The sequence below is a fragment of the Bombus vosnesenskii genome, unplaced genomic scaffold (genome assembly GCF_011952255.1).
Source record: "Bombus vosnesenskii isolate JDL3184/JDL3185 unplaced genomic scaffold, Bvos_JDL3184-5_v1.1 scf7180000013289, whole genome shotgun sequence".
In the NCBI taxonomy this organism is placed as follows: Eukaryota; Metazoa; Arthropoda; class Insecta; order Hymenoptera; family Apidae; genus Bombus; species Bombus vosnesenskii.
Window position 1 is genome coordinate 1,846,299 of NW_022882942.1, and position 13,655 is coordinate 1,859,953.

General features: G+C 31.2%; 3 protein-coding genes and 2 pseudogenes across 4 annotated transcripts; 2 read left to right on the forward strand and 3 right to left on the reverse strand.

Annotated features, from left to right (window-relative positions):
* Nucleotides 1–324: 324 nt before the first annotated feature.
* Nucleotides 325–4,007, reverse strand: LOC117232546. Of its 2 annotated transcripts, none has more exons than XM_033491978.1 (5): nt 3,925–4,007; nt 2,327–2,673; nt 1,997–2,268; nt 1,681–1,912; nt 325–1,599 (listed from the first exon to the last, which is right to left on the reverse strand). In XM_033491978.1, the coding sequence occupies exons 2-5, from the start codon at nt 2,613–2,615 to the stop codon at nt 1,427–1,429; spliced, it is 966 nt and encodes a 321-aa protein (XP_033347869.1). In that variant the 5' UTR covers nt 2,616–2,673; nt 3,925–4,007; the 3' UTR covers nt 325–1,426. The 2 variants fall into 2 exon arrangements, with proteins under 2 accessions (XP_033347869.1, XP_033347868.1); XM_033491977.1 differs by lacking the exon at nt 3,925–4,007 and adding an exon at nt 3,094–3,307.
* Nucleotides 3,930–5,772, reverse strand: LOC117232548 (retinol dehydrogenase 13-like). The gene is made up of 6 exons (XM_033491979.1): nt 5,470–5,772; nt 5,129–5,294; nt 4,941–5,049; nt 4,450–4,764; nt 4,160–4,367; nt 3,930–4,067 (listed from the first exon to the last, which is right to left on the reverse strand). Exons 1-6 carry the CDS (start codon nt 5,544–5,546, stop codon nt 3,965–3,967), a joined length of 978 nt encoding a protein of 325 aa, XP_033347870.1. The 5' UTR covers nt 5,547–5,772; the 3' UTR covers nt 3,930–3,964.
* A 783-nt stretch (nt 5,773–6,555) lies between these two features.
* LOC117232550 lies at nt 6,556–7,710 on the forward strand (annotated as a pseudogene).
* Nucleotides 7,711–9,976: 2,266 nt separating this feature from the next.
* LOC117232483 (retinol dehydrogenase 13-like) lies at nt 9,977–11,511 on the reverse strand. The gene is made up of 4 exons (XM_033491843.1): nt 11,503–11,511; nt 10,743–10,818; nt 10,213–10,533; nt 9,977–10,130 (listed from the first exon to the last, which is right to left on the reverse strand). Exons 1-4 carry the CDS (start codon nt 11,509–11,511, stop codon nt 10,015–10,017), a joined length of 522 nt encoding a protein of 173 aa, XP_033347734.1. The 3' UTR covers nt 9,977–10,014.
* Nucleotides 11,512–11,839: 328 nt separating this feature from the next.
* On the forward strand, nt 11,840–12,982 carry LOC117232551 (annotated as a pseudogene).
* Nucleotides 12,983–13,655: the final 673 nt, after the last annotated feature.

The following is a 13,655-nucleotide window of genomic DNA, read 5'->3' on the forward strand; positions in this document are numbered from 1 at the left end:
TTACACAGTGTATTACAATTTGGTACAAAACACCTACAACTATAACAATATTGCTAGATGATTAATCGTTATAAAAATATTGATTTTTTTTTAAGGCTTTTAACAAAAAAATTTTGTTTTCTAATATCGCCATGTAGGATTGTAAAATGGTACTATGAACCACGTAGGAATAAAGATCTTAATCATACATATAGTACATAGTGCGTTAAATTCTATCAACTTATAAAATAATATTCTTATCTTCTCAACTTCTAATATATCATTTTCCTTCGCACGAAGTAACGTCAGTATCACATTGTTCGTGAAAAACTTGTCAAAAATCTATTTTTTTTTTAATGATATAATTTGAAAAACGAATAAAACTAACAATTCCATATCACAAAGTTGATTTTATCACAAATTGATACATAATTGCTAAACTCTGTGTCACTGAATCAATGATATCTGCTAAAGTTATGAAAATCGATCATAATTCGAACAAAATATAAACGTACTCTTAACTTACATTAAGATAAAAATGATTATATTAATCAGAATAATACTGGTGTAAAACTTTGGATAAAACTCTAGTTTTTCATTAAGTGTTACAACTGTTATATAGCATAATATAAATCGACAATTGTTCGCGGATTTGTAACTCTATTTCTAACTTAAATATGGTACTAATTGCACCTGTATATGAAATATTTCATTTTCAAGTTAATTACATTTTTTATGAAGTGGTTTGAGTGGGGGTAACATTACCAGTGTTTTAATCGTGTTAAAATTTACATATTGGTGTATACATATATTGATGATCAAATAAACAAAAAAATCACTCTCAATCAATCTTATCAAATTGTTTTGAGTATTTGAAACCACTATAATAATTGAAAATTTCAACGAAATGTTTTAATTTTGTTTTCATTTATTAGTAGTTTTGATATTATAGTAATATCAATATCACCATCAGTCTTTCAATAACTATTTCGTTGATCTAAATTCATAGAAAAATTGGAGATACAAAGGGAAAAGTATGTTTCAAGTGTGCATTAACAGATTCAAGATTATCTCTTATAATGTTTTAACTCTAACTAATCAACGATTATCATATATATTCAAGCTTAAAAATTATTAATGTTTTGATATTTGGAAGACACAAAGTGCGTGTTTCGGTGAAACATTAGGTCGTGAAATCCTCTTCTACGAAGGTATTTGTTATAATATATATGTATATTCTTTTTTAATTCTAGCAAGGCCATTTGTGCAATTTGCGCATTTAGAAGGATGCAAGGCGTTGATTCGATTGATTACGATGTTCTAAGTCATTTTGGAGTGTTATTTTACGAAATCATACCGTTAAAAAGGAAATTATTCACTAGCATATGACATTGTTTTTTATAGAAAAATACGCTAAAAGTTAACGGGAATACTGTAACGAGTCAGTTTACACAAAACGATAATATTCTGCAATATGATTAAGCATATATTGAAATGCGGTAGAAGGAGACGTACCAAATCTTTGCCTCCATAAATGCTTCGCTATTATACGCTGTCCTAGAGTATGTGTTGTTTCTTGAATTTCTTCACAAATCTCGATGCCACATTGCCAAATCGTTTCTTAACATTTCATTCAATATGTTACTAATGAAATACTTAATAATACAAAAAAAAAAAAAAAGAGAAATAACATATACATACCTAAATTATTAAAAAGTTTATTTTTCCCTGGTGGGTCAAACTTTTGGAGATGTTCTACACTAATTACCTTATACTGTTCTAATTCTTGCAATGATTCAAAATTGCAACAACGAGCTCGATTATTCGCTACAATATAGCTGCCAGGAGCACTGTGCTTAGCAATTTCTTTTAAAGCTTCATTAACAATTTTGCATTTGTCAACATCACCTTGTGATTTGTCTACTTTTACTGGCTAGAATGAAATATAATATTACAAAGAAAAAAGGAATTCAATTATACAATGTCAATCTCTTAGAAATTCAGATAAGAGCAGTACCTCTGGAAATGCTTCAATCATGTGAAGCCACATTCTAGTTGGTATTGTATTTATTTCTGCTATGCACAATATGGTATGAGAATTATTGTTGCGTTTCTTAGCAATAGTTATATCAGAAGGACTCTCAGTCATGTAACCATTAGGAAATTCATCCACAACTAATATTGCACTTTGACCTCCTAGAACCCAATCCTCTGGATGACTTGCTACATAATTTTCAGAAACCTCATCACATCTTTCATATACTTTCTTAACTACGTGTTTCTTTATTTCTGAAAATAAACTATATATAAAACTTTGTGCTCTGCATACAGTTTCAATAAGACCTACCTAGATAATTGGCAGTAAGTTCACTAGGTATCATTTGACACCATCCTAATATCAGTTGAAGGCACATTTTCAGGTCACATTTGACTCCAACAAAAAAAGAATTTTCTCTAATAGACTGTTTCCTTGTACAATTGGGACACGACCAACTATATTTATCTACAATTCTTGCTTGATTCCAAGCTAAACTCCTGCCTTTACAATCAGGATGTGGACAGGTAGAAACAGTCCTAATTAAACTCATTTCTTTTAACCATCCGCATAATTCTCCTTCGTGTCCCTGTTGCAACATTGGTCTAACCACAACGTCAAAATATCCTCCTTGATCTCCAAATCTCTCCAAACATTGTCTGAAAATAAATATTACACTAACGATAAAGAAACTAAATCTCGCAATTTTATCTCAAAAGTTTTAAAAAGCTAGATATTATTAGAATGAAATTATATAAACAACTATATAACATTGTAAAAAAATAAAACGGTTCACGTTTGAGCCCACGTGAATGAATAAATTCGTGGCACCTATTGTGAACAGTAAGTGGAGAAGAAAAATCAATACTTTTCTAGGTTAAATGTAATAATACTCTCGAAATTAGAAAATAACATTGATGAAATGTTTTAATCACTCGGTCAATAAGGATCTTTTAGTCAATGGGAAATACAGCACGATATTCCAAAGAGGGAAAGATAAAAAGTGCAATATTGTTTCGAGTAGCAGAAGCAACAAGTATAATTAACTGAAGTTCATCAAAACGTAAGGCAACAATTACCTCGCTTTGACTCTTACGTTCTTCATTTTCGATGCAAAAGTCACCTCTATATCGACACTCCACCACTTCTAAGGAATAAACAAAAACCTATAACATTTTTAAATCAACTAAAAAGTAAACAAAAATAAGGAAATCAACGAGGAACGAGGAGAGACTGCGAAGCAACCTCGATGTTATACATCCATCGTGTAACGACTTGAACATTTTGGGCATGGAATGTAGTACAGACAAGGTACGGAATAGACCTATCACCTAATGTAGTTTTCTGTTTTACACCTAGGGGGCACTGAAGTCTTATTACCATATCAGTGTCATTCCCAACATTATCGTTTCACGATAGAATAAAACCACAGACAAGTTACAGCTACCCTATTCTTAGTCAATGATAAGATCATAAGATAGAATACAAACCACACTAAGCTTTGAACTACCTTTAGAAATGAATGATTGATTTGGTCTGATTTAATGAATGATGATAACGTATACATGAGGCAATGGACGAAGCTATTACTCTATCGATAAAGTAACGGTCGCTTTCGATCCAACCGTGTGTTTTTCTGTTACTAAGAGATGTTTCAAGATTAAGAAAAACATAAAACAATTTCTATTGATATACGATTTTTCGTATTAATTTCATACATAAAAGTATTCTTGTTTGTTGACATCAGAATGAGATTAAAGTATATAAACTCAAGGGCCGCAGCAGGATTAATACAAAAAATATCCTATCGAGATTTCGTTTATTAATTGTGTGGCATAAATAATACTTCTATTAAGTAATTGTCATAACTTTTTTGACATCACTTAGAGAATGAAAGAAAACGATCTTACCAGTATTAATTTTAACAAAATTTCTTGTATTTACACTAATTTATACAGAATCCAATTTAGCCCATTTTTCACTGACTGCCCACAGCCATTTTACAACTCTATCATTTTTTGCTTCATTCGAAACTTCTGCTACTTTATTATTACTATAACAAGAATATGTAACAATATATTTTAACATAGCATTATATATTGGGTCTGTTATATTCAAATTTGCTAAAATTTTACTGAAACTTACATGAAATATTCTCCAGTTACATCATCCAAAGACGGATCTAATGCAGCAAATAAAACAGATTGCGCTCCCTTTATAGGTGTTTTCATAAATAACCACGTAAGTGTATCTACAGCCAATCTACCTAAAAAGTTTTGATAAATTCCCATATATCGCGTTATTTCTGTTCGTACTATACCAGGATGGACGGCATTCACTGTAACACCAGTTCCTATATGACATAAAACATAATGCTTTATCGATTGTATTATTTATTCAAAAATAAATTTTATTTTCTGTTAAAATGACAAAACCTTTCAATTTATTTGCCAATTCCTTTGTAAATAGAATATTAGCCAATTTGCTCTGTGCATATGCTTCGCCAGGCTCATAGGTTTTCTCATTATTCAAATCGTCGAATTTAATTTTGCCACGCTTGTGTGCACTACTTGAAACATTTACAATCCTTGATGGTGCAGAATCTTTTAAAGTGTCTAACAATAAATTTGTTAGTAAAAAGTGTCCTATATGATTCACACCAAATTGCAATTCAATTCCTTCTTGGGTATACATCTTAGGACATCTCATTACTCCTGCATTATTTATAAGAATATGAAGCTTCTTGTGTTCTACAATGGAAACAGATAATACAAATTATGCTATAGACCTATTGATTTAGATATAATAAGTTCAGGAAGAATTTCTTCCCAATTTAGTATTCAAAAATAGATGAACACTTTATACATATAACAAAGCTATGTTATTTCATTTCATTTCATACTCTAACATAGGATATGGTATATACCTTTCTTAAATTGCTCTGCAAAATCCCTAATACTTTTTTGAGATGCTAGATCACATGGTCTACAATAAACATATTTATTCCTACTTTCTACTACTATGTCACGGCGTGTCTAAAAAAATGATCATTAATTTTACATCTCACATTTTAATATTACTCTTAATATGATATAAATCATTGTTTTAAAATACATTTTCACATTTTTCCATATCTCTACAAGCCATTATAACTTTAGCCTCTCGTTTAGCTAAATCACGAGCTATTTCTTTACCAATTCCAGTATTTGCTCCTGTTACAATAATTACTTTGTCAGTTAATTTTTTATCATACTCATATAATTCTCCACTAAGATAATCTCTGCAAAACAAAGAAATGAATAATAAGTAAAGTAAAATATAATTTCACGTTTAAATAGGATCACTTACATATTGATTTATATTTTACGAATAAACAAAGAATGAGCAATCATGTTATTCTATAATAAAAACGTAGTATAAAAGAATAATCTTTTTGCAAACTATAGAGACATTACCTAAGTATGTAACCTCCGCCAATGATGGTTATACCGGCTGAATATATATAAAAAGGTTTTGAAACAGCCGCAAACATTTTTCTAAATAAATAAAACTGCCCCAATAATTAACGGCAATTTTTTAGAAATAATCAATAGCATTAATTATCAATAATTTAGTAAAACATTGTACGATTTGTTTTTTCCTTCAAGTAATATACAATGTACACACGCACGTGTATCTCAATGTAAATGGCATAACTGAATTTGTAACAATTCAATCATGAAACAAATATACAATAGATTTTGATAATATTGATTAAAATGCAATAGTCCATTTCTATATATTATAATTTTTCTTAGTTTATTGTCATTGTTAATTTATATTATTTTAATCATAATTAATCATAATTCATCATAATTAATTCGGATTCTGTTTCGAATACATGTCAAGTCATGGATATTGGATGATCCAAAATAAAGAGCGAAATTTAATACTCAGAAACGTGTAATGTATTTATCGCAAATACAAAATTCTATACTTTATATTTTATATAATTGATCGTATTTGATCGTATCAGACAGTAACAGAAAATAGATGAAGACACACACACACGCGCGCACACAACATCTTTACGATAAATCGAATTGAAAATATCGAGTTTTCAGTATCGAATCTGTCAATGCTGTTAATGTTTGCGTACTTTATTCGATTCTCATCTGACGTGGAATTTTCTAATTTTGCTGTCAGAATTACATCTGTCATAATTAATCAAATCTGAACACGTTGTATATTGTACAAATTTTTTATTTTTTTTCTGTAAATACTATAATTTAATATGTCGTTACGGAGAGCGTTATTCGTTATCAGAGATATAAAAGTATTACAAAGAACGCTTATTCATAGAAGATTTCAATTCACACATTTCAAAGGTTTGGAATTATATCTAAGCACGATTTTATTTTTTATTACTTTTCTATTATTGCATAAGATTTTTAAACTTCGTTGCAACCAGAGAAATTTTCTAATTTTAGTCGATATTAGCTTTAACTTGATAACCTGACCGCTTGCAAATTGTAAGTGTAATGTTAATATTAATGATCCATAAATTTTAATATATTATACAAAATTATTCAATTAGTTTTCATTATTAGAGCAGCAATCAGTACATGTTAACAACAAAATTATGTACCATATCGTCGTTCACTGCTATGGGTATTTGGGGTCTTACAAAAAAGAGAGGTGACAACGAAGCAATCATAACTACAAAAGAAGTTCTAATAGCAAAAGCCGATGCATTATACGAGCAAGAACAATACCAGGAAATACATGACCTTCTAATAAATTATAAAGTAATGACATTATGTATATCACTTATAAATGTAGATAATAAAATTGAATATTTTTATAGGATAGCGGTGATATTGAAATTATATGGCGTTTGTGTAGAGCAATGTATAAATTGTCTAAAATTGTGAGTGAAGTGGATGGAAAGAAATTAATTTTCGAAGCTTATGATTTAATACTTGAAGCACTTGAGATAAAAGAGGATAATTGGGCTGCACACAAATGAGCATCGATTCTCCTTAATTCTAAGACTCTTTATGAAGGAGTAAAAGCACAAATAAAAGAGTCATATAATATTAAGAAACATATGCTGGTATATTTCATGATAATATATTAATATATATATATACTTATAAATATTTCATTCCCTAACACAATGTCAAGCAATTGTATCGAATATGTTTAATGTCGCAGAGAGCAATGGAACTAAATCCAAAAGAACCAACACTTATGTACATGCTTGGTACTTGGTGCTATCAAGTTGCTGATTTAACATGGTATCAAAGAAAAATTGCATCTGTAATATTTGGAGAACCGCCATCTTCATCATTCGAGGAAGCTCTAAAATATTTTGAAACTGCAGAGGAAATTGATCCCAATTTCTATAGTCAAAATTTATTAATGTTGGGAAAAACCTACTTAAAATTAAATCAAAAAGAGCTAGCTACGAAATATTTAAAAATGGCCCTTGATTATCCTGCAAAGAACGAAGATGATCGAGATGCTAAACAGGAAGCGCAGAAGTTGTTAAAGAAATTTTAACAAACTGGACAGAAGTTATAATCTATTATATGATAAATTGGAATTGAAGGGATAGAAGGGATAAAGAAAAATTTAGAATCTATCTTTTAAGTAGAAGTATAAAATTTATTTACTATAATGTATAATACAACTTATGTGTGATGAGCCTGTTATACACAACATATATTTACAGTTCCCAAGTAAAGTAAGTAGTAGTTCCCATATAAAGTAGTCCCCAAGTCTAATTAGTTTAGCGATCAGGAGAGTATTCTTCTTCTTCTTCTTCTTCTTGTTCATCTTCATTCGTATTCCTGGGAAACCTCTGAATTGCTTCTGCTTGCAAGCTGGAGAGCAACTGGAGATATGGACGTGTTCGAGGGTTGCCTGGTCTTCGCCCCGTCCTTCCCGTCAGATGGTATAAAAGGTAGCGATGCAGGCCAAATTCCGAGATGAATTGACCACATGGGCAAATAAAGCTCACCATAACGTAATTCTGTGGTAAATTGTCACGAGATTGTCTTCTGATGTGCAAGCTATTGTAACCAAGCGGGCACTCTCCCATCGTTTTGTTATAAGGCACGATCTGGAAAAATAAAATTAAGATAGGTAAATAAACAAATAAAATAAATAATTTCAAACAAATTGTTTGAAAAATCAGTGGAAGAAACGATTTGAAGGAAATAAAATACTTACTGCTCCAAGTGTGGTGAAGATGTATAAGGACGCTTTCAATCGCGAAGCGCTTCCAAACGTGAAGAACTTTCGAACTCGAAGTACTTCCAAATGCGAAGAAGAATCTGGAAAAATAAAATTAAGATAGATAAATAAAAAATAAATAAATAATAAATAAGGAAATAAAATAATTTCAAACAAATCGTTTGAAAAATCAGTGGAAGAAACGATTTGAAGGAAATAAAATACTTACTGCTCCAAGTGTGGTGAAGATGTATAAGGACGCTTTCAATCGCGAAGCGCCTCCAAACGTGAAGAACTTTCGAACTCGAAGTACTTCCAAATGCGAAGAAGAATCTGGAAAAATAAAATTAAGATAGATAAATAAAAAATAAATAAATAATAAATAAGGAAATAAAATAAATAATTTCAAACAAATTGTTTGAAAAATCAGTGGAAGAAACGATTTGAAGGAAATAAAATACTTACTGCTCCAAGTGTGGTGAAGATGTATAAGGACGCTTTCAATCGCGAAGCGCTTCCAAACACCAAGAACTTTCGAACGTCGAGAATTTTCAAACGTCAAGAACTTCGAAGCGTCAAGAACTTTCAAACGTTCTGTTCGATAGTCGAATTGGGAATGTGATCTCCGAGCTAGTTGTCGGGCTTATATAGACGCCATTTCGCTTCATGTTTGCCACCATTGCCTGGGTTAAGTCTCTTAAGGGGGCCCCCTTATTAACAGGCTGGTAAAGCCTAAGCAGTTGTTCATTTGTTTGGTGTATGAAACACGGTTTAAAGGACAGACGTATTGTGCAGCAGGTATGCGAAACCTTCTTAATTACGGAAAGTCCGAGAATGCTTCTGAGAATATACAATGACAACAGAGTTGGGGGAAAGTGCGATTCTTATTTATTTTTGCCCCTTTAATGAGGGTCATAACACCGGTCCGCACCTTTGTTAGACGGATCGCCCGTCCCGTTGACCGTGGCTACGTTGGGCGGCAGGCTGTCGCCCCGAGCCAAAGTTCACCGTCATGAATCCCGAACAGTTACCATCGGCTTGGATAACTGCGATTGTTTCATTACGGCTATAGTAGACTCTAGATTACAATGTTAGGAGGTTAGGAGGGGCCCCGGCGTCCTTTCGTCTCCGACATATTGAAACATTGAACGATACATCTACCATCGCCTTATTATTTCTTATGCATTAATTACACAATCGTCGTATTAAGTATATAGTAAGTACAGCAGAGAAATATTTGATCGATATAGTTGTCGGTCGCTTGAGCTATTCCGATGATTATATTGTAAATATCGTTGGCTTTGAATATATTTTATCATCAAGGGACAGCTTCTTATTGTTGGTATTTGGTGGAGGGTTACGATGACGAGTGGTAAACTCCTTCTAGGTAGGTTCAGGGAGAGGACAAGAGGTAGCTATATAATTCAAAAGCATTAATAGTTCCCGTTTTCCTTCTGCTTGAAAGAATGATTTATTGTCATTAGCCGATTTTGCGAAAATTTGTTGAAAAATTTGCGGCTAATTTTCCCTTCAAAGTGTTCCAAAAAAGTGAAAAATTGAAATTTCGAAAAACCCTCCCAGCGTTACCTGGGGAAAACTGTTACCTAACGAATGAACTTTGAGTTTTTGATTTCAGATGATGCAGCACCAAGTTATGAGCAATTCTACTTTTTTCCGAGACACGTCCGAATAATTACTGCCATTGCCGTATTTTTTAATATTTCTCCGTGAAAATTTTATACAATATTCTTCGAATGTCATACTTTAATGTACTATTGGTTTTAATAAAGAGTATCTACAGCCAATCTACCTAAAAAGTTTTGATAAATTCCCATATATCGCGTTATTTCTGTTCGTACTATACCAGGATGGACGGCATTCACTGTAACACCAGTTCCTATATGACATAAAAAATAATGCTTTATCGATTGTATTATTTATTCAAAAATAAATTTTATTTTCTGTTAAAATGACAAAACCTTTCAATTTATTTGCCAATTCCTTTGTAAATAAAATATTAGCTAATTTGCTCTGTGCATATGCTTCGCCAGGCTCATAGGTTTTCTCATTATTCAAATCGTCGAATTTAATTTTGCCACGCTTGTGTGCACTACTTGAAACATTTACAATCCTTGATGGTGCAGAATCTTTTAAAGTGTCTAACAATAAATTTGTTAGTAATAAGTGTCCTATATGATTCACACCAAATTGCAATTCAATTCCTTCTTGGGTATACATCTTAGGACATCTTATTACTCCTGCATTATTTATAAGAATGTGAAGCTTTCTTTTCTTGTGTTCTACAATGGAAACAGATAATACAAATTATGCTATAGATCTATTGATTTAGATATAATAAGTTCAGGAAGAATTTCTTCCCAATTTAGTATTCAAAAATAGATGAACACTTTATACATATAACAAAGCTATGTTATTTCATTTCATTTCATACTCTAACATAGGATATGGTATATATCTTTCTTAAATTGCTCTGCAAAATCCCTAATACTTTTTTGAGATGCTAGATCACATGGTCTACAATAAACATATTTATTGCTACTTTCTACTACTATGTCACGGCGTGTCTAAAAAAATGATCATTAATTTTATAAGGTTTTGAAACAGCCGCAAACATTTTTCTAAATAAGTAAAACTGCACCAATAATTAACGGCAATTTTTTAGAAATAATCAATAGCATTAATTATCAATAATTTAGTAAAACATTGTACGATTTGTTTTTTCCTTCAAGTAATATACAATGTAAACGGCATAACTGAATTTGTAACAATTCAATCATGAAACAAATATACAATAGATTTTGATAATATTGATTAAAATGCAATAGTCCATTTCTATATATTATAATTTTTCTTAGTTTATTGTCATTGTTAATTTATATTATTTTAATCATAATTAATCATAATTCATCATAATTAATTCGGATTCTGTTTCGAATACATGTCAAGTCATGGATATGGATGATTCAAAATAAAGAGCGAAATTTAATACTCAGAAACGTGTAATGTATTTATCGCAAATATAAAATTCTATACTTTATATTTTATATAATTGATCGTATTTGATCGTATCAGACAGTAACAGAAAATAGATGAAGACACACACACACGCGCGCACACAACATCTTTACGATAAATCGAATTGAAAATATCGAGTTTTCAGTATCGAATCTGTCAATGCTGTTAATGTTTGCGTACTTTATTCGATTCTCATCTGACGTGGAATTTTCTAATTTTGCTGTCAGAATTACATCTGTCATAATTAATCAAATCTGAACACGTTGTATATTGTACAAATTTTTTATTTTTTTTCTGTAAATACTATAATTTAATATGTCGTTACGGAGAGCGTTATTCGTTATCAGAGATATAAAAGTATTACAAAGAACGCTTATTCATAGAAGATTTCAATTCACACATTTCAAAGGTTTGGAATTATATCTAAGCACGATTTTATTTTTTATTACTTTTCTATTATTGCATAAGATTTTTAAACTTCGTTGCAACCAGAGAAATTTTCTAATTTTAGTCGATATTAGCTTTAACTTGATAACCTGACCGCTTGCAAATTGTAAGTGTAATGTTAATATTAATGATCCATAAATTTTAATATATTATACAAAATTATTCAATTAGTTTTCATTATTAGAGCAGCAATCAGTACATGTTAACAACAAAATTATGTACCATATCGTCGTTCACTGCTATGGGTATTTGGGGTCTTACAAAAAAGAGAGGTGACAACGAAGCAATCATAACTACAAAAGAAGTTCTAATAGCAAAAGCCGATGCATTATACGAGCAAGAACAATACCAGGAAATACATGACCTTCTAATAAATTATAAAGTAATGACATTATGTATATCACTTATAAATGTAGATAATAAAATTGAATATTTTTATAGGATAGCGGTGATATTGAAATTATATGGCGTTTGTGTAGAGCAATGTATAAATTGTCTAAAATTGTGAGTGAAGTGGATGGAAAGAAATTAATTTTCGAAGCTTATGATTTAATACTTGAAGCACTTGAGATAAAAGAGGATAATTGGGCTGCACACAAATGAGCATCGATTCTCCTTAATTCTAAGACTCTTTATGAAGGAGTAAAAGCACAAATAAAAGAGTCATATAATATTAAGAAACATATGCTGGTATATTTCATGATAATATATTAATATATATATATACTTATAAATATTTCATTCCCTGACACAATGTCAAGCAATTGTATCGAATATGTTTAATGTCGCAGAGAGCAATGGAACTAAATCCAAAAGAACCAACACTTATGTACGTGCTTGGTACTTGGTGCTATCAAGTTTCTGATTTAACATGGTATCAAAGAAAAATTGCATCTGTAATATTTGGAGAACCGCCATCTTCATCATTCGAGGAAGCTCTAAAATATTTTGAATCTGCAGAGGAAATTGATCCCAATTTCTATAGTCAAAATTTATTAATGTTGGGAAAAACCTACTTAAAATTAAATTAAAAAGAGCTAGCTACGAAATATTTAAAAATGGCCCTTGATTATCCTGCAAAGAACGAAGATGATCGAGATGCTAAACAGGAAGCGCAGAAGTTGTTAAAGAAATTTTAACAAACTGGACAGAAGTTATAACCTATTATATGATAAATTGGAATTGAAGGGATAGAAGGGATAAAGAAAAATTTAGAATCTATCTTTTAAGTAGAAGTATAAAGTTTATTTACTATAATGTACAATACAACTTATGTGTGATGAGCCTGTTATAGACAACATCTATTTACAGTTCCCAAGTAAAGTAAGTAGTAGTTCCCATATGAAGTAGTCCCCAAGTCTAATTAGTTTAGCGATCAGGAGAGTATTCTTCTTCTTCTTCTTCTTCTTCTTCTTCTTGTTCATCTTCATTCGTATTCCTGCGACGCCCCAGAATTGCTTCTGCTTGCAACCTGGTGAGCAACTGGAGATATGGACGTGCTGCTGGGCTGCCTGATCTTCGTCCCGTCCTTCCCGTCAGATGGTATAAAAGGTAGCGATGCAGGCCAAATTCCGAGATGAATTCACCACATGGGCAAATAAAGCTCACCATAACGTAATTCGGTGGTAAACTGTCTGGAGATTGTGTTCTGATGTGCAAGCTATTGTAACCAAGCGGGCACTCTCCCATCGTTTTGTTATAAGGCACGATCTGGAAAAATAAAATTAAGATAGGTAAATAAAGAAATAAAATAAATAATTTCAAACAAATTGTTTGAAAAATCAGTGGAAGAAACGATTTGAAGGAAATAAAATACTTACTGCTCCAAGTGTGGTGAAGATGTATAAGGACGCTTTCAATCGCGAAGCGCTTCCAAACGTGAAGAACTTTCGAACTCGAAGTACTTCCAAATGCGAAGAAGAATCTGGAAAAATAAAAT